This window comes from Rattus norvegicus, chromosome 5 (assembly GCF_036323735.1).
Source record: "Rattus norvegicus strain BN/NHsdMcwi chromosome 5, GRCr8, whole genome shotgun sequence".
NCBI lineage: Eukaryota > Metazoa > Chordata > Mammalia > Rodentia > Muridae > Rattus > Rattus norvegicus.
Genome location: NC_086023.1, coordinates 92,970,797 through 92,991,366, shown reverse-complemented (window position 1 = coordinate 92,991,366; position 20,570 = coordinate 92,970,797). Strand labels below are relative to the sequence as shown.

The window sequence follows — 20,570 nt, the reverse complement described above, 5'->3', positions numbered from 1 at the left end:
TTGATGCCACTACAAACTTCGGAGTTGATTACACATGTGAATTAAGGACCAAATAGCAAATTCATGGCCCTGAGTTTGTTAGATTACTTTCAAGATAATAAGATAGTTAATGGAGAACAGTCCAGATTACCTTATATAGATAGATGGTTTTCAAAAACGTCAGAAATCTTCAAAATACGAGATTTAAAGTTATCTATCTTTTGTTAAGACATATGTGCTCATAACAGTTCCCCTTTGCCAGATTTATTGAAGAAATTGAACATCTCTACCTCCAGGGGAGGTAATACTTTGTGGCTAAGCAGCCACTGGGCAGAAACTGCCTATTTCATCTACAGACTAATAATACTGTTCAAAAAAGGACACTGTATGTAGAATAGTTGAATGATAATTTTGCCAAACCAGAATTATCAGCCCTTCAAGATTTCTGCATTTCAAGTATGTATGAGTTGATTTTGGACCAGAAGGTTGAAGACTTGCACTCACATGTTGCTAGCAGAGAACTGTGCTAGTGGAGATTTATCTCTACAACCTCTCAGTTCTGGAAGCTGTGTTAGCCTTCCTGATGGGTTTGAACAATGATTATAGTCTCATAGCTTATCAGGCTGTTAGACTTTGAAAATGCATATGTTATTAGATAGTTATCAGATAGTATACAAGCTAGCAAGACTATAACACAGATTTTAAGCCTTTCTTAAGCTGAAATGGAGAACTAAATGTTCTGTTGAACTGATAAGGTGTTGGACTGGGTGTTAGGTAAATTTTATGCTTTTGATTACAAAATGATAATAGTTGTGCTTAGCTTATATTTGACAGAAATTTTTTTTAATTAGGCAAAGAGGGTGAAATGTAGAATGATGTCATCACGTAGATAAAGGCAGAAACAAGATAGAATGAGGCCTGTCAGTGATGAGACGGAAGGATTGCTGGGAGAAAAGTTTTAGAGAGGATGAGACTGGAACTAAGGAGAAGGGGAGATGCAGCTGAGAGAACATGGAGGTAGATGTTCAGATTCTTCTCTGCACATTTACAGGTTGCTGTGAATATTCTTAAGGGGTGGAAGTGTACAGGGCTTTGTATGTCTAGGTGAACAATTATATCTTATCAATTGGATCAGAGGTTATTGTGCTGTGTACTCTTTCATGTGGCCATTTAAGTTCAAGAGATATGTGGTGGCTGGAGACACTATGCCACCACAGAATTGGGATGTATATTTCTGGCATGGTGGCAACCTGTCTTGGGAACTAGATGGGTTGAGAGATTGTTGCTAGGCTCAGGCTCAGAGAGAAGCCATCTGCAGTGTAATATGGGCTAGAGCAAAGCAGGTGAGATATCTTGGGGCACTATGGTGCTGGACCTAGTGTGGGGTAAAAGATAGTTTTTTTTTTTTATTATTAACTTGAGTATTTCTTATATACATTTCGAGTGTTATTCCCTTTCCCGGTATCCCGGCAAACATCCCCCTCCCACCTCCCATTCCTTATGGGTGTTCCCCTCCCAACCCTCCCCCCATTGCCGCCCTCCCCCCACCAGTCTAGTTCACTGGGGGTTCAGTCTTAGCAGGACTCAGGGCTTCCCCTTCCACTGGTGCTCTTACTAGGATATTCATTGCTACCTATCAGGTCAGAGTCCAGGGTCAGTCCATGTATAGCCTTTAGGTAGTGGCTTAGTCCCTGGAAGCTCTGGTTGCTTGGCATTGTTGTACATATGGGGTCTCGAGCCCCTTCAAGACCTTCCAGTTCTTTCTCTGATTCCTTCAACGGGGGTCCTATTCTCAGTTCAGTGGTTTGCTGCTGGCATTCGCCTCTGTATTTGCTGTATTCTGGCTGTGTCTCTCAGGAGCGATCTACATCCGGCTCCTGTCGGTCTAAACTTCTTTGCTTCATCCATCTTGTCCAATTGGGTGGCTGTATATGTATGGGCCACATGTGGGGCAGGCTCTGAATGGGTGTTCCTTCAGTCTCTGTTTTAATTTTGCCTCTCTCTTCCCTGCCAAGGGTATTCTTGTTCCCCTTTTAAAGAAGGAGTGAAGCATTCACATTTTAATCATCCGTCTTGAGATTCGTTTGTTCTAGGCATCTAGGGTAATTCAAGCATTTGGGCTAATAGCCACTTATCAATGAGTGCATACCATGTATGTCTTTCTGTGATTGGGTTAGCTCACTCAGGATGATATTTTCCAGTTCCAACCATTTGCCTACGAATTTCATAAAGTCGTTGTTTTTGATAGCTGAGTAATATTCCATTGTGTAGATGTACCACATTTTCTGTATCCATTCCTCTGTTGAAGGGCATCTGGGTTCTTTCCAGCTTCTGGCTATTACAAATAAGGGTGCAATGAACATAGTGGAGCATGTGTCTTTTTTATATGTTGGGGCATCTTTTGGGTATATGCCCAAGAGAGGTATAGCTGGATCCTCAGGCAGTTCAATGTCCAATTTTCTGAGGATCCGCCAGACTGATTTCCAGAATGGTTGTACCAGTATGCAATCCCACCAACAATGGAGGAGTGTTCCTCTTTCTCCACATCCTCGCCAGCATCTGCTGTCCCCTGAGTTTTTGATCTTAGCCATTCTCACTGGTGTGAGGTGAAATCTCAGGGTTGTTTTGATTTGCATTTCCCTTATGACTAAAGATGTTGAACATTTCTTTAGGTGTTTCTCAGCCATTCGGCATTCCTCAGCTGTGAACTCTTTGTTTAGCTCTGAACACCATTTTTTAATAGGGTTATTTGTTTCCCTGTGGTCTAACTTTTGAGTTCTTTGTATATTTTGGATATAAGGCCTCTATCTGTTGTAGGATTGGTAAAGATCTTTTCCCAATCTGTTGGTTGCCGTTTTGTCCTAACCACAGTGTCCTTTGCCTTACAGAAGCTTTGCAGTTTTATGAGATCCCATTTGTCGATTCTTGATCTTAGAGCATAAGCCATTGGTGTTTTTTTCAGGAAATATTTTCCAGTGCCCATGTGTTCCAGATGCTTCCCTAGTTTTTCTTCTATTAGTTTGAGTGTGTCTGGTTTGATGTGGAGGTCCTTGATCCACTTGGACTTAAGCTTTGTACAGGGTGATAAGCATGGTTCGATCTGCATTCTTCTACATGTTGACCTCCAGTTGAACCAGCACCATTTGCTGAAAATGCTATCTTTTTTCCATTTGATGGTTTTGGCTCCTTTGTCAAAAATCAAGTGACCATAGGTGTGTGGGTTCATTTCTGGGTCTTCAATTCTATTCCATTGGTCTATCTGTCTGTCTCTGTACCAATACCATGCAGTTTTTATCACTATTGCTCTGTAATACTGCTTGAGTTCAGGGATAGTGATTCCCCCTGAAGTCCTTTTATTGTTGAGGATAGCTTTAGCTATCCTGGGTTTTTTGTTATTCCAGATGAATTTGCAAATTGTTCTGTCTAACTCTTTGAAGAATTGGATTGGTATTTTGATGGGGATTTCATTGAATCTGTAGATTGCTTTTGGTAAAATGGCCATTTTTACTATATTAATCCTGCCAATCCATGAGCATGGGAGATCTTTCCATCTTCTGAGGTCTTCTTCAATTTCCTTCTTCAGTGACTTGAAGTTCTTATTGTACAGATCTTTTACTTGCTTTGTTAAAGTCACACCGAGGTACTTTATATTATTTGGGTCTATTATGAAGGGTGTCGTTTCCCTAATTTCTTTCTCGGCTTGTTTCTCTTTTGTATAGAGGAAGCCAACTGATTAATTTGAGTTAATTTTATACCCAGCCACTTTGCTGAAGTTGTTTATCAGCTTTAGTAGTTCCCTGGTGGAACTTTTGGGTTCACTTAAATATACTATCATATCATCTGAAAATAGTGATATTTTGACTTCTTCTTTTCCAGTCTGTATCCCCTTGACCTCCTTTTGTTGTCTGATTGCTCTGGCTAGAACTTCAAGAACTATATTGAATAAGTATGGAGAGAGTGGGCAGCCTTGTCTAGTCCCTGATTTTAGTGGGATTGCTTCAAGTTTCTCTCCATTTTGTTTAATGTTAGCAACTGGTTTGCTCTATATGGCTTTTATTATGTTCAGGTATGGGCCTTGAATTCCTATTCTTTCCAGGACTTTTATCCTGAAGGGGTGTTGAATTTTGTCAAATGCTTTCTCAGCATCTAATGAAATGATCATGTGGTTTTGTTCTTTCAGTTTGTTTATATAATGGATCACGTTGATGGTTTTCCGTATATTAAACCATCCCTGCATGCCTGGGATGAAGCCTACTTGGTCATGGTGGATGATTGTTTTGATGTGCTCTTGGTTTCGGTTTGCCAGAATTTTGTTGAGTGTTTTTGCGTCGATATTCATAAGGGAAATTGGTCTGAAGTTCTCTTTCTTTGTTGTGTCTTTGTGTGGTTTAGGTATAAGAGTAATTTTGGCTTCGTAGAAGGAATTCGGTAGTGATCCATCTGTTTCAATTTTGTGGAATAGTTTGGATAATATTGGTATGAGGTCTTCTATGAAGGTTTGATAGAATTCTGCACTAAACCCGTCTGGACCTGGGCTCTTTTTGGTTGGGAGACCTTTAATGACTGCTTCTATTTCCTTAGGAGTTATGGGGTTGTTTAACTGGTTTATCTGTTCCTGATTTAACTTCGGTACCTGGTATCTGTCTAGGAAATTGTCCATTTCCTGAAGATTTTCAAATTTTGTTGAATATAGGCTTTTATAGTAAGATCTGATGATTTTTTGAATTTCCTCTGAATCTGTAGTTATGTCTCCCTTTTCATTTCTGATTTTGTTAATTTGGACGCACTCTCTGTGTCCTCTCATTAGTCTGGCTAAGGGTTTATCTATCTTGTTGATTTTCTCAAAGAACCAACTTTTGGTTCTGTTGATTCTTTCTATGGTCCTTTTTGTTTCTACTTGGTTGATTTCTGCTCTGAGTTTGATTATTTCCTGCCTTCTACTCCTCCTGGGTGTATTTGCTTCTTTTTGTTCTAGAGCTTTTAGGTGTGCTGTCAAGCTGCTGACATATGCTCTTTCCTGTTTCTTTCTGCAGGCACTCAGCGCTATGAGTTTTCCTCTTATCACAGCTTTCATTGTGTCCCATAAGTTTGGGTATGTTGTACCTTCATTTTCATTAAATTCTAAAAAGTTTTTAATTTCTTTCTTTATTTCTTCCTTGACCAGGTTATCATTGAGTAGAGCATTGTCCAATTTCCAAGTATATGTGGGCATTCTTCCTTGATTGTTATTGAAGACCAGTTTTAGGCCGTGGTGGTCCGATAGCACACATGGGATTATTTCTATCTTTCTGTACCTGTTGATGCCCGTTTTTTGACCAATTATATGGTCAGTTTTGGAGAAAGTACCATGAGGAGCTGAGAAGAAGGTATATCCTTTTGCTTTAGGGTAGAATGTTCTATAAATATCCGTTAAGTCCATTTGGCTCATGACTTCTCTTAGTCTGTCTACATCTCTGTTTAATTTCTGTTTCCATGATCTGTCCATTGATGAGAGCGGGGTGTTGAAATCTCCCACTATTATTGTGTGAGGTGCAATGTGTGTTTTGAGCTTTCGTAAGGTTTCTTTTACATATGTAGGTGCCCTTGTATTTGGGGCATAGATATTTAGGATTGAGAGTTCATCTTGGTGGATTTTTCCTTTGATGAATATGAAGTGTCCTTCCTTATCTTTTTTGATGACTTTTAGTTGAAAATTGATTTTTTTTGATATTAGAATGGCTACTCCAGCTTGCTTCTTCTGACCATTTGCTTGGAAAATTGTTTTCCAGCCTTTCACTCTGAGGTAATGTCTGTTTTTGTCTCTGAGGTGTGTTTCCTGTAGGCAGCAGAATGTAGGGTCCTTGTTGCCTATCCAGTTTGTTAATCTATGTCTTGTATTGGGGAGTTGAGGCCATTGATATTGAGAGATATTAAGGAATAGTGATTATTGCTTCCCGTTATATTCATATTTCGATGTGAGGTTATGTTCGTGTGCTTTCATTCTCTTTGTTTTGTTGCCAAGACGATTAGTTTCTTGCTTTTTCTAGGGTATAGCTTGCCTCCTTATGTTGGGCTTTACCATTTATTATCCTTTGTAGTGCTGGATTTTTAGAAAGATATTGTGTAAATTTGTTTTTGTCATGGAATATCTTGGTTTCTCCATCTATGTTAATTGAGAGTTTTGCAGGATACAGTAACCTAGGCTGGCATTTGTGTTCTCTTAGGGTCTGTATGACATCAGTCCAGGATCTTCTGGCCTTCATAGTTTCTGGCGAGAAGTCTGGTGTGATTCTGATAGGTCTGCCTTTATATGTTACTTGACCTTTTTCCCTTAGTGCTTTTAATATTCTTTCTTTATTTTGTGCGTTTGGTGTTTTGACTATTATGTGACGGGAGGTGTTTCTTTTCTGGTCCAATCTATGTGGAGTTCTGTAGACTTCTTGTATGCCTATGGGTATCTCGTTTTTAGGTTAGGGAAGTTTTCTTCTATGATTTTGTTGAAGATATTTCCTGGTCCTTTGAGCTGGGAGTCTTCACTCTCTTCTATACCTATTATCCTTAGGTTTGATCTTCTCATTGAGTCCTGGATTTCCTGTATGTTTTGGAGCAGTAGCTTTTTCTGCTTTACATTATCTTTGACAGTTGAGTCAATGATTTCTATGGAATCTTCTGCTCCTGAGATTCTCTCTTCCTTCTCTTGTATTCTGTTGGTGAAGCTTGTATCTACAGCTCCTTGTCTCTTCTTTTGGTTTTCTATATCCAGGGTTGTTTCCATGTGTTCTTTCTTGATTGCTTCTATTTCCATTTTTAATTCCTTCAACTGTTTGATTGTGTTTTCCTGGAATTCTTTCAGGGATTTTTGTGACTCCTCTCTATGGGCTTCTACTTGTTTATTTATGATTTCCTGATATTCTTTCAGGGATTTTTGTGTCTCCTCTCTATGGGCTTCTACTTCTTTATTTATGTTTTCCTGGAATTCTTTCAGGAATTTTTGCGATTCCTCTCTGTAGGCTTCTACTTGTTTATTAATGTTTTCCTGTGTTTGTCTAAGGGAGTTCTTCACGTCTTTCTTGAAGTCCTCCAGCATCATGATCAAATATGATTTTGAAACTAGATCTTGCTTTTCTGGTTGTTTGGACATTCCATGTTTGTTTTGGTGGGAGAATTGGGCTCCGATGATGCCATGTAGTCTTGGTTTCTGTTGCTTGGGTTCCTGCGCTTGCCTCTTGCCATCAGCTTATCTCTAGTGTTACTTTGTTCTGCTATTTCTGACAGTGGCTAGACTGTCCTATAAGCCTGTGTGTCAGGAGTGCTGTAGACCTGTTTTACTGTTTTCTTTTATTCAGTTATGGGGACAGAGTGTTCTGCTTTCGTGCGTGTAGTTTTTCCTCTGTACAGGTCTTCAGCTGTCCCTGTGGGCCTGTGTCTTGCGTCACCAGGCAGGTCACTTGCAGCAGACAAGTTGGTCTTACCTGTGGTCCCGAGGCTCAAGTTTGCTTGCGGGGTGCTGCCCACAGGCTCTCTGTGGCGGCAGCAACCAGGAAGACCTGCGCTGCCCCTTCTGGGAGCTTCAGTGCACCAGGGTTCCAGATGGCCTTTGGTGTTTTCCTCTGGCTTCCGAGATGTGTGTGCAGAGAGCAATCTCTTCTGGTTTCCCAGGCTTGTTTGCCTCTCTGAAGGTTTAGCTCTCCCTCCCACGGGATTTGGGTGCAGAGAACTTTTTATCCGGTCTGTTTCCTTCAGGTTCCGGTAGTGTCTCAGGCAGAGGTCCTGCTGCTCCTGGGCCCTCCCCCACGGGAGCCCAGAGGCCTTATACAGTTTCCTCTTGGGCCAGGGATGTGGGCAGGGGTGGGCAGTGTTGGTGGTCTCTTCCGCTCTGTAGCCTCAGGAGTCGATAGTTTTTATTTTAATTTTGCAGCAACTCTCTCTCTCTCTCTCTCTCTCTCTCTCTCTCTCTCTCTCTCGATTATAACATCCTTTACTTTTATTCTATACATTTAGTGTTTTGATTATTATTTGTCATGGAAAATTATTTTCTGGGGCTATTTTGGTGTGAATGCTTTTTGTACTTTGATAGAAATATCTTTCTTCAGATTGTGGTATTTTTTTCTCAAAAATTGCATAAAAAGTGTTTTATTTGCCTCTGCCCTGGGTTTGTTTTCCTTGCTCTGAACTTATTATTTGCATCATTCCAGATTTTATGGATGTATTATACCAAGATTATTTTTATTTTCTAGATTTCACATTTACTTTATCTGACTCATCAATTTCTTCTGCCTTGTCTTCAGACCTGAGAGTCTTTCTTCTATGTCTTTTCATCTCTGGGTAAGCATTACCTCTGAGCTTCACGTTTGACTTTCTGAATTTTTACTTCTTTCTTTCTTTCTTTCTTTCTTTCTTTCTTTCTTTCTTTCCTTCATGTATGTTTATATTTCTTTGTTAAATTCTACTTTCATGTCTTAAGGTTCTTTCATTATTTTATTCATGTGTTTGTGTTTATTTAAAGCATTTTTATAATTTCTATTTTGAGGTCCTTGTCATATGTTTCAGCTGCATTGTTTTTCCTGCACCCAATGCAACAGGATGGGTGGCTTCTGGAAGAGGCACATTATTTTGTCTGTTCATGCTCGTGTTTTATTTTTGAGATCTAGACATCTGGAGTTATAATATTGAGGTAGTCCTGGTAGAGCTACCTGGTTTGGCCTTTGTTTCATTCTGTGTGTGTTGTTTTCCACTCAGCATGCTAACCATATGCAATGGATGTGTAATTCATGGTAGAGAATGCTTCTGTGGGTAGGTAGGTATCACAAAGAAATGGAGATGGGCTGGAAGGAAAAGTTGAGAGTGTGGTAGGAATGAACTAGGAGTATACTGGGTCTGCACCAAGAGGCAAAGTTTCCAGGAAATAAAGGTGGAATTGTAGGAAGAAATACTTTATGGAGGCTGCTGTAGCACTAAGAGTAAATATAGAGAATCTAGAATGGAAGACAGAAATTTTAATAAAGTTTAACTACCTGAGTATTAGCCTAGCCAACTCACTAGGGCCTATGGTATAAAGTAATACTGTAGATATGTAGGTAGGTGGACACAAAAAAGAATGGAGATGGATTGAAAGAAAAATTGTAAAGAGTGGCTTCAAGACTACACTTTTGTTGATAAAGACCTTAAGAATACATTTGTTTGAATATGCTCGCTTTATGATAGAAATCATCAATTGCATGAATAAATGAGCCCATGTTTTGGAAAATGTGGATACTTGAAAACAATTAATAAGCATTTCCAGATCTCTGGCATAGACTCTAATCATTTCCAAAATATGTGACCATAGTCTAATTCTTATTGTTGGGTATAGCTATATAAATTTCATAAGTGTTTTACCATACCTATCTGCCAATACTTTTTTCGTTGAAAAATTTATGATTATATGGTTACCTGTTGTGTGAGGGAGTTACCTTGCATGGGTGAGGATCCACACCATAAGTTTCCAATGTATGAGCTTTCAAGAGTAAGTTGAATTCAGCCATTGCTGGGCTTTGACCTCTAAAATGACACATAGAAAATAAAATAGAGAATTCAAGTGAAATACAATCAATAGAAATAGTAGTCCCTTTAATCAATCAAATGTTAATTTCTAAGTTAATTATAGAATAAAGGTCCTTACATCAATAGCACTGGGTACATTTATTAATATTTCTCACCATGTAGAACCCTTTTTATATGTCACATTTTACACCTAATTGTACAAAAATTTACTGCTGTATATTTTCCATACTTCCATGAGTATAGAGTTAGTCAATATTATCAAGTTACCATAAAATATTTCTCCACAAACTAAATATTAATATAAAACAAAAGGCTCTTCTTTACTACATATTTTAAAAGACTATTCAAGGTGAGTATGTCTTATTCAGACCACAAAGTTGGTAATCTTGTTTTTCTGTCAACAAGTCTAAACAGAACCTTCTGTATACAAAGAGCCCTGGATCATCATGGGAAGTTTCAAATATTAATTCTAGAACCTCCCTCTATTTTGGTAACAAGCTGCAGAGAAAGGTGGTTAGTAAACAGATTCGGGAAGAACTGTCTTGTATACTGAGACTATGTTCTAGTTCAAAGATCCGTTTCTGAGTCACATGACCATCTCACATATACTATAGAGAATTCAAGCCACTCCTATTAATAAGCATGATTGCTTAGTATATAATGTGCTTGTTGTTAAAGAATGAGGACTTGAGTTTGAATTCATAAAACTCATGTAAAAGACAAACATAACAGTATGACTTATTGCAACCTGGGTGGTGGAGAGAGAACCCTTGGAAAAATCTTCCAGACCAGCTAGTCTGATGTATACATAGCAGTGAGAAATAAGATTCTATCTCAAATAAGGTGGAAAGCAAGTAGAGATACCCAATGTTGTCTCTGCACTGTTCTGTGTCACTCTGTAAGCATGTAACTATACACATAAAAGAAACACACACACACACACCCACACACACACATGCACGCACACAGAGACACAGAGAGAGAGAGACAGAGAGACAGAGAGTTAGAGAGAGACAGAGAAAGATAGAGAGTCAGAAAGCCTAGCCCCTGAATGATTTGCTTTTTGTTAGGCTGGTTTGCACTTCCACATATGCGCTCAACATGTCACCATGTCTAGAATGACAACACAGTAAGAGCTAAGCATGATCACACCATTTCCTTGAATCTATAATAGTGGGAACTACATAGATCTATTTCTAAATATAGTACTCAGACTCTAGTGTTTTGTAATAACAATAGGAAAACAAATTGACTAAAATGGAAGGTGATTAACTTTCCCTTTCCTACATGGTATTTTTATGACTATGTCTCCACTCTTTTTATGTATCATCAATATCTAATTTCTAATCACCAAACTTAATATGAGATTAGTTCCAGTGCTGCCCAACTGCAGAGGATATTAAACTCATGAATCTATACTAATCAGAGTTTGCTATCCAAGGTATGAATAGGCAATTCACAGCATGTGAAAAAATATCAGAAATGTGGTCAAATAAAAAGTATTAGTATCTAAAATACATTTAAAACTCCTAATAATGAACAAAAACCATTTAAAAATTCAGATAACCAAGAAAAAATGGAACAAGAACTTACAAGTATAAATAGTAAACAATTATATAAAAATAAGCTCAGCCTCTTTACAATAAACAAAATATAACTTAAAACTGTAAGAAACCCTTAACATATCTGGGCATACTAAAATTAAAGAGGCAGAAAAAAGCTAGCACTAGTGATGGTGCAGAAAAAACAAATTCCCCATGGTGATTTGAAAAAGCAAGTTGCTCTGAACAGACCTGGTCAAGCAGCTCCGTGCACCCAGATCCCGTGGGAGGGAGAGCTAGACCTTCAGAGGGGCAGACACATGTGGGAAACCAGAGGAGACTACTCCCTGCCTACATTTCTGACTAGAGGAAAATGCCTAGCGCCATCTGGGACTCCTGTGAACAGGGACCCGAGAGAAGGTGGGGCAGGCCCTTCTGGTTGCTGCCCTCATGGAGAGCTGAAACCCATCCCCAAGGAGCAACTTCAGGCCCGAGACTAGAGGTAAGACCAACTTTTCTGCTACAAGTGACCTGCCTGGTGGACTCAGGACACACAAAAGCAAAATTCCTCTGGGACCGGACACTTACGGTTTCTAGCTGGTGCCCAAACCTTGCTGATCCTGGCCCATAGCTCCCTGCTCCCAAACCCCGTGGAAGATAGAGCTTATTGCCCAGACGTGTGGGCAATCCTGATTCAGGAGGGCAGGAGACACTGCCACTTCTGCCTACCTTTGCCCACATCCCTGGCCCAAGAGGAAACTGTATGGGGCCTCTGGGCACAGGAAGATAGGGGCAGTCAAGCTGCAGGAGCCCTGCAGTCCAGACTGCACCCAGATTGGAACGTACCTGTGGGAAAGAGAGCTAGACCTTCAGAGAGGCAGACACACCTGGGAAACAAGAGGAGACTACTATCTGCCCACATTTCTGACTCGAGAGGTGGGCCCCCTGTGCACAGGGACCCAGGAGAAGTAGGGGCAGGCCCTTCTGTTTCCCACCCACAGGGACAGCTGAAAGCCAGTGGACAGGAACGACTACACGCCTGAAAGCAGAACACTCTGTTCCCATAACTGGCTGAAAGAAAATAGGAAAACAGCTCTACAGCACTCCTGACACACAGGCCTATAAGACTGAAAAGCCACACTCAGAAATAGCAAAACAAGGTAACACCAGAGACAACCTGATGGTGAGAGGCAAGCACAGAAACCCAAGCAAGAGAAAGCAAGACTACATGGCATCATCAGAGCCCAATTCTCCCACCAAAGCAAACACTGAATATCCAAACACACCAAAAAAGCAAGATCTAGATTTAAAATAACATTTGATCATGATGATGGAGGACTTTAAGAAAGACATGAAGAACTCCTTTAGAGAAATGCAGGAAAGCACAAGTAAACAAGTAGAAGCCCTTAGAGAGGAAACACAAAAATCCCTGAATGAATTACAGGAAATCACAATCAATCAGGTGAAGGAATTGAAAATTGAAATAGAAACAATAAAGAAAGAACAAAGGGAGAAAACCCTGGATATAGAAAACCAAAGGAAGAGGAAGAGACAGGAGAAGCCATGGCAGGTGATGTTAAGATTCTGCTCTGTGTATTTGCAGGTTGTTATTAATGTTCCTAAGGGATGGATGGTACCAGGCTTTGTATGTTTAAATGGGCAATTATATCTTATCAATTGGGTCAAAGATTATTGTGTTGTGTGTTCTTTTATGTGACGGTTTGAGTGTAAGAAGGTGTGCGGCAGCAGGAGACTCTGGGCCTGAAAGGAGTTGGGATGTGTTTCCACCAAGATATCTAGGAGATATCTTGGGGCACCACAGTGTGGACCTAGCAGGGTAAAAGACAACTATACTTATACAACTTTTTTTAAAAATTTTTTTATTAACTTGAGTATTTCTTTTTTTTTTTTATTAACTTGAGTATTTCTTATATACATTTCCAGTGTTATTCCCTTTCCTGGTATCCAGACAAACAAACCCCTCCCCCCTCCCCATCCTTATGGGTGTTCCCCTCCCAACCCTCCCCCCATTGCCGCCCTCCCCCCACCAGTCTAGTTCACTGGGGGTTCAGTCTTAGCAGGACCCAGGGCTTCTCCTTCCACTGGTGCTCTTACTAGGATATTCATTGCTACCTATGAGGTCAGAGTCCAGGGTCAGTCCATGTATAGACTTTAGGTAGTGGCTTAGTCCCTGGAAGCTCTGGTTGCTTAGCATTGTTGTACATATGGGGTCTCGAGCCCCTTCAAGATCTTCCAGTTCTTTCTCTGATTCCTTCAACGGGGGTCCTATTCTCAGTTCAGTGGTTTGCTGCTGGCATTCGCCTCTGTATTTGCTGTATTCTGGCTGTGTCTCTCAGGAGAGATCTACATCCGGCTCCTGTCGGTCTGCACTTCTTTGCTTCATCCATCTTGTCTAATTGGGTGGCTGTATATGTATGGGCCACATGTGGGGCAGGCTCTGAATGGGTGTTCCTTCAGTCTCTGTTTTAATCTTTGCCTCTCTCTTCCCTGCCAAGGGTATTCTTGTTCCCCTTTTAAAGAAGGAGTGAAGCATTCACATTTTGATCATCCGTCTTGAGTTTCATTTGTTCTAGGCATCTAGGGTAATTCAAGCATTTGGGCTAATAGCCACTTATCAATGAGTGCATACCATGTATGTCTTTCTGTGATTGGGTTAGCTCACTCAGGATGATGTTTTCCAGTTCCAACCATTTGCCTACGAATTTCATAAAGTCGTTGTTTTTGATAGCTGAGTAATATTCCATTGTGTAGATGTACCACATTTTCTGTATCCATTCCTCTGTTGAAGGGCATCTGGGTTCTTTCCAGCTTCTGGCTATTATAAATAAGGCTGCAATGAACATAGTGGAGCAGGTGTCTTTTTTATATGTTGGGGCATCTTTTGGGTATATGCCCAAGAGAGGTATAGCTGGATCCTCAGGCAGTTAAATGTCCAATTTTCTGAGGATCCTCCAGACTGATTTCCAGAATGGTTGTACTAGTCTGCAATCCCACCAACAATGGAGGAGTGTTCCTCTTTCTCCACATCCTCGCCAGCATCTGTTGTCCCCTGAGTTTTTGATCTTAGCCATTCTCACTGGTGTGAGGTGAAATCTCAGGGTTGTTTTGATTTGCATTTCCCTTATGACTAAAGATGTTGAACATTTCTTTAGGTGTTTCTCAGCCATTTGGCATTCCGCAGCTGTGAATTCTTTGTTTAGCTCTGAACCCCATTTTTTAATAGGGTTATTTGTTTCCCTGCGGTCTAACTTCTTGAGTTCTTTGTATATTTTGGATATAAGGCCTCTATCTGTTGTAGGATTGGTAAAGATCTTTTCCCAATCTGTTGGTTGCCGTTTTGTCCTAACCACCGTGTCCTTTGCCTTACAGAAGCTTTGCAGTTTTATGAGATCCCATTTGTCAATTCTTGATCTTAGAGCATAAGCCATTGGTATTTTGTTTAGGAAATTTTTTCCAGTCCCCTGTGTTCCAGATGCTTCCCTAGTTTTTCTTCTATTAGTTTGAGTGTGTCTGGTTTGATGTGGAGGTCCTTGATCCACTTGGACTTAAGCTTTGTACAGGGTGATAAGCATGGTTCGATCTGCATTCTTCTACATGTTGACCTCCAGTTGAACCAGCACCATTTGCTGAAAATGCTATCTTTTTTTCCATTGGATGGTTTTGGCTCCTTTGTCAAAAATCAAGTGACCATGTGTGTGGGTTCATTTCCCGGTCTTGAATTCTATTCCATTGGTCTATCTGTCTGTCTCTGTACCAATACCATGCAGTTTTTATCACTATTGCTCTGTAATACTGCTTGAGTTCAGGGATAGTGATTCCCCCTGAAGTCCTTTTATTGTTGAGGATAGTTTTAGCTATCCTGGGTTTTTTGTTATTCCAGATGAATTTGCAAATTGTTCTGTCTAACTCTTTGAAGAATTGGATTGGTATTTTGATGGGGATTGCATTGAATCTGTAGATTGCTTTTGGTAAAATGGCCATTTTTACTATATTAATCCTGCCAATCCATGAGCATGGGAGATCTTTCCATCTTCTGAGGTCTTCTTCAATTTCCTTCTTCAGTGTCTTGAAGTTCTTATTGTACAGATCTTTTACTTGCTTTGTTAAAGTCACACCGAGGTACTTTATATTATTTGGGTCTATTATGAAGGGTGTCGTTTCCCTAATTTCTTTCTCGCCTTGTTTCTCTTTTGTATAGAGGAAGGCAACTGATTTATTTGAGTTAATTTTATACCCAGCCACTTTGCTGAAGTTGTCTATCAGCTTTAGTAGTTCTCTGGTAGAACTTTTGGGATCACTTAAATATACTATCATATCATCTGCAAAATGATATTTTGACTTCTTCTTTTCTGATCTGTATCCCCTTGACCTCCTTTTGTTGTCTGATTGCACTGGCTAGAACTTCAAGAACTATATTGAATAAGTAGGGAGAGAGTGGGCAGCCTTGTCTATTCCCTGATTTTAGTGGGATTGCTTCAAGTTTCTCTCCATTTAGTTTAATGTTAGCAACTGGTTTGCTCTATATGGCTTTTACTATGTTCAGGTATGGGCCTTGAATTCCTATTCTTTCCAGGACTTTTATCCTGAAGGGGTGTTGAATTTTGTCAAATGCTTTCTCAGCATCTAATGAAATGATCATGTGGTTTTGTTCTTTCAGTTTGTTTATATAATGGATTACGTTGATGGTTTTCCGTATATTAAACCATCCCTGCATGCCTGGGATGAAGCGTACTTGGTCATGGTGGATGATTGTTTTGATGTGCTCTTGGATTCGGTTTGCCAGAATTTTATTGAGTATTTTTGCGTTGATATTCATAAGGGAAATTGGTCTGAAGTTCTCTTTCTTTGTTTGGTCTTTGTGTGGTTTAGGTATAAGAGTAATTGTGGCTTCGTAGAAGGTATTCGGTAGTGGTCCATCCGTTTCAACTTCGTGGAATAGTTTGGATAATATTGGTATGAGGTCTTCTATGAAGGTTTGATAGAATTCTGCACTTAACCTGTCTGGACCTGGGCTCTTCTAGGTTGGGAGACCTTTAATGACTGCTTCTATTTCCTTAGGAGTTATGGGGTTGTTTAACTGGTTTATCTGTTCCTGATTTAACTTCGGTACCTGGTATCTGTCTAGGAAATTGTCCATTTCCTGAAGATTTTCAAGTTCTGTTGAATATAGGCTTTTATAGTAAGATCTGATGATTTTTTGAATTTCCTCTGAATCTGTAGTTATGTCTCCCTTTTCATTTCTGATTTTGTTAATTTGGACGCACTCTCTGTGTCCTCTAATTAGTCTGGCTAAGGGTTTATCTATCTTGTTGATATTCTCAAAGAACCAACTTTTGGTTCTGTTGATTCTTTCTATGGTCCTTTTTGTTTCTACTTGGTTGATTTCAGCTCTGAGTTTGATTATTTCCTGCCTTCTACTCCTCCTGGGTGTATTTGCTTCTTTTTGTTCTAGAGCTTTTAGGTGTGCTGTCAAGCTGCTGACATATGCTCTTTCCTGTTTCTTTCTGCAGGCACTCAGCGCTATGAGTTTTCCTCTTAGCACAGCTTTCATTGTGTCCCATAAGTTTGGGTATGTTGTACCTTCATTTTCATTAAATTCTAAAAAGTTTTTAATTTCTTTCTTTATTTCTTCCTTGACCAGGTTATCTTCGAGTAGAGCATTGATCAATTTCCAAGTATATGTGGGCATTCTTCCTTGATTGTTATTGAAGACCAGTTTTAGGCCGTGGTGGTCCGATAGCACGCATGGGATTATTTCTATCTTTCTGTACCTGTTGATGCCCGTTTTTTGACCAATTATATGGTCAATTTTGGAGAAAGTAGCATGAGGAGCTGAGAAGAAGGTATATCCTTTTGCTTTAGGATAGAATGTTCTATAAATATCCGTTAAGTCCATTTGGCTCATGACTTCTCTTAGTCTGTCTACATCTCTGTTTAATTTCTGTTTCCATGATCTGTCCATTGATGAGAGTGGGGTGTTGAAATCTCCCACTATTATTGTGTGAGGTGCAATGTGTGTTTTGAGCGTTAGTAAGGTTTCTTTTACATATGTAGGTGCCCTTGTATTTGGGGCATAGATATTTAGGATTGAGAGTTCATCTTGATGGATTTTTCCTTTGATGAATATGAAGTGTCCTTCCTTATCTTTTTTGATGACTTTTAGTTGAAAATTGATTTTTTTTGATATTAGAATGGCTACTCCAGCTTGCTTCTTCTGACCATTTGCTAGGAAAATTGTTTTCCAGCCTTTCACTCTGAGGTAATGTCTGTCTTTGTCTCTGAGGTGTGTTTCCTGTAGGCAGCAGAATGCAGGGTCTTCGTTGTGTATCCAGTTTGTTAATCTATGTCTTTTTATTGGGGAGTTGAGGCCCTTGATGTTGAGAGATATTAAGGAATAGTGATTATTGCTTCCTGTTATATTCATATTTGGATGTGAAGTTATGTTTGTGTGCTTTCATTCTCTTTGTTTTGTTGCCAAGACGATTAGTTTCTTGGTTCTTCTAGGGTATAGCTTGCCTCCTTATGTTGGGCTTTACCATTTATTATCCTTTGTAGTGCTGGATTTGTAGAAAGATATTGTGTAAATTTGGTTTAGTCATGGAATATCTTGGTTTCTCCATCTATGTTAATTGAGAGTTTTTCAGGATACAGTAACCTGGGCTGGCATTTGTGTTCTCTTAAGGTCTGTATGACATCAGTCCAGGATCTTCTGGCCTTCATAGTTTCTGGCGAGAAGTCTGGTGTGATTCTGATAGGTCTGCCTTTATATGTTACTTGACCTTTTTCCCTTACTGCTTTTAATATTCTTTCTTTATTTTGTGCGTTTGGTGTTTTGACTATTATGTGACGGGAGGTGTTTCTTTTCTGGTCCAATCTATGTGGAGTTCTGTAGGCTTCTTGTATGCCTATGGGTATCTCATTTTTTAGGTTAGGGAAGTTTTCTTCTATGATTTTGTTGAAGATATTTACTGGTCCTTTGAGCTGGGAGTCTTCACTCTCTTCTATACCCATTATCTTTAGGTTTGATCTTCTCATTGAGTCCTGGATTTCCTGTATGTTTTGGAGCAGTAGCTTTTTCTGCTTTACATTATCTTTGACAGTTGAGTCAATGATTTCTATGGAATCTTCTGCTCCTGAGATTCTCTCTTCCATCTCTTGTATTCTATTGGTGAAGCTTGTATCTACAGCTCCTTGTCACTTCTTTTGGTTTTCTATATCCAGGGTTGTTTCCATGTGTTCTTTCTTGATTGCTTCTATTTCCATTTTTAATTCCTTCAACTGTTTGATTGTTTTTTCCTGGAATTCTTTCAGGGATTTTTGCGATTCCTCTCTGTAGGCTTCTACTTGTTCTCTAAGGGAGTTCTTCACGTCTTTCTTGAAGTCCTCCAGCATCATGATCAAATATGATTTTGAAACTAGATCTTGCTTTTCTGGTGTGTTTGGATATTCCATGTTTGTTTTGGTGGGAGAATTGGGCTCCGATGATGCCATGTATTGTTGTTTTCTGTTGCTTGGGTTCCTGCGCTTGCCTCTCGCCATCAGCTTATCTCTAGTGTTACTTTGTTCTGCTATTTCTGACAGTGGCTAGACTGTCGTATAAGCCTGTGTGTCAGGAGTGCTGTAGACCTGTTTTCCTCTCTTTCAGTCAGTTATGGGGACAGAGTGTTCTGCTTTCGGGCGTGTAGGTTTTCGTCTCTACAGGTCTTCAGCTGTTCCTGTGGGCCTGTGTCTTGAGTTCACCAGGCAGCTTTCTTGCAGCAGAAACGTTGGTCTTACCTGTGGTCCCGAGGCTCAAGTTCGCTCGTGGGGTGCTGCCCATGGGCTCTCTGCAGCGGCAGCAACCAGGAAGACCTGTGCGGCCCTTTCCAGGAGCTTCAGTGCACCAGGGTTCCAGATGGCCTTTGGTGTTTTCCTCTGGCGTCCCAGATGTATGCAGAGAGAGCAGTCTCTTCTGGTTTCCCTGGCTTGTCTGCCTCTCTGAAGGTTTAGCTCTCCCTCCCACGGGATTTGGGTGCAGAGAACTGTTTATCCGGTCTGTTTCCTTCAGGTTCCGGCGGTGTCTCAGGCAGGGGTCCTGCCGCTCCTGGGCCCTCCCCCACGGGAGCCCAGAGGCCTTATACAGTTTCCTCTTGGGCCAGGGATGTGGGCAGGGGTGGGCAGTGTTGGTGGTCTCTTCTGCTCTGCAGCCTCAGGAGTGCCCACCTGACCAGGCGGTGAGGCCTCTTTCCCAAGGGGTCTGGGAGCAGAGAGCTGCTGCGGGCCGGGATCCGCGGGCGTGGGACCTCCGGCAAACACAGGACGTGCCCGGTCCTAGATGAACTCTCCCTCTGTGTGTCCCGATCTCACCAGGCAGCTCTCTTGCAGCAGACAAGTTGGTCTTACCTGTGGTCCCGAGGCTCAAGTTTTCTCCCGGGTTGTTGCCCAAGGGCTCTCTGCAGTGGCAGCAACCAGGAAGACCTGTGCCGCCCCTTCAGGGAGCTTCAGTGCACCAGGGTTCCAGATGGCCTTTGGTGTTTTCCTCTGGCTTCCGAGATGTATGTACAGAGAGCAGTCTCTTCTGGTTTCCCAGGCTTGTCTGCCTTTCTGAAGTTTCAGCTCTCCCTCCCACGAGATTTGGGTGCAGAGAACTGTTTATCCGGTCTGTTTCCCTCAGGTTCTGGAGGTGTCTCAGGCAGGGGTCCTGCCACTCCTGGGCCCTCCTCCACGGGAGCCCAGAGGCCTTATACAGTTTCCTCTTGGGCCATGGATGTGGGCAGGTATGGGCAGTGTTGGTGGTCTCTTCTGCTCTGCAGCTTGAGTATTTCTTATTTACATTTCGAGTGTTAATCCCTTTCCCGGTTTCCGGGCCAACATCCCCCAACCCCTCTCCCTCCCCTTCTTTATGGGTGTTCCCCTCCACATCCTCCCCCCTTTGCCGCCCTCCCCCAACAATCACGTTCACTGGGGTTTGAGTCTTAGCAGGACCCAGGGCTTCCCCTTCCACTGGTGATCTTACTAGGATATTCAATGCTACCTATGAGGTCAGAGTCCAGGGTCAGTCCATGTATAGTCTTTAGGTAGTGGCTTAGTCCCTGGAAGCTCTGGTTGCTTGGCATTGTTGTTCATATGGGGTCTTGAGCCCCTTCAATCTCTTCCAGTTCTTTCTCGGATTCCTTCAATGGGTGTCCTGTTCTCAGTTCAGTGGTTTGCTGCTGGCGTTCGCCTCTGTATTTGCTGTATTTTGGCTGTGTCTCTCAGGAGAGATCTACATCCGGCTCCTGTCGGCCTGTACTTCTTTGCTTCATCCATCTTGTCTAATTGGGTGGCTGTATATGTATGGGCCACATGTGGGGCAGGCTCTGAATGGGTGTTCCTTCTGTGTCTGTTTTAATCTTTGCCTCTCTCTTCCCTGCCAAGGGTATTCTTGTTCCCCTTTTAAAGAAGGAGTGAAGCATTCACATTTTGATCATCCGTCTTGAGTTTCATGTGTTCTAGGCATCTAGGGTAATTCAAGCATTTGGGCTAATA

General features: G+C 41.1%; 1 protein-coding gene across 4 annotated transcripts in view; it reads right to left on the bottom strand.

Annotated features, from left to right (window-relative positions):
• Positions 1-20,570, bottom strand: part of Frmd3 (FERM domain containing 3) — a 266,338-nt gene that overhangs the window by 85,960 nt on the left and 159,808 nt on the right. For all 4 annotated transcript variants that reach the window (NM_001415820.1, NM_001415819.1, XM_039109494.2 and 1 more), the window contains 1 exon segment: positions 9,411-9,498. In NM_001415820.1, the coding sequence (NP_001402749.1) occupies positions 9,411-9,498 (88 nt within the window).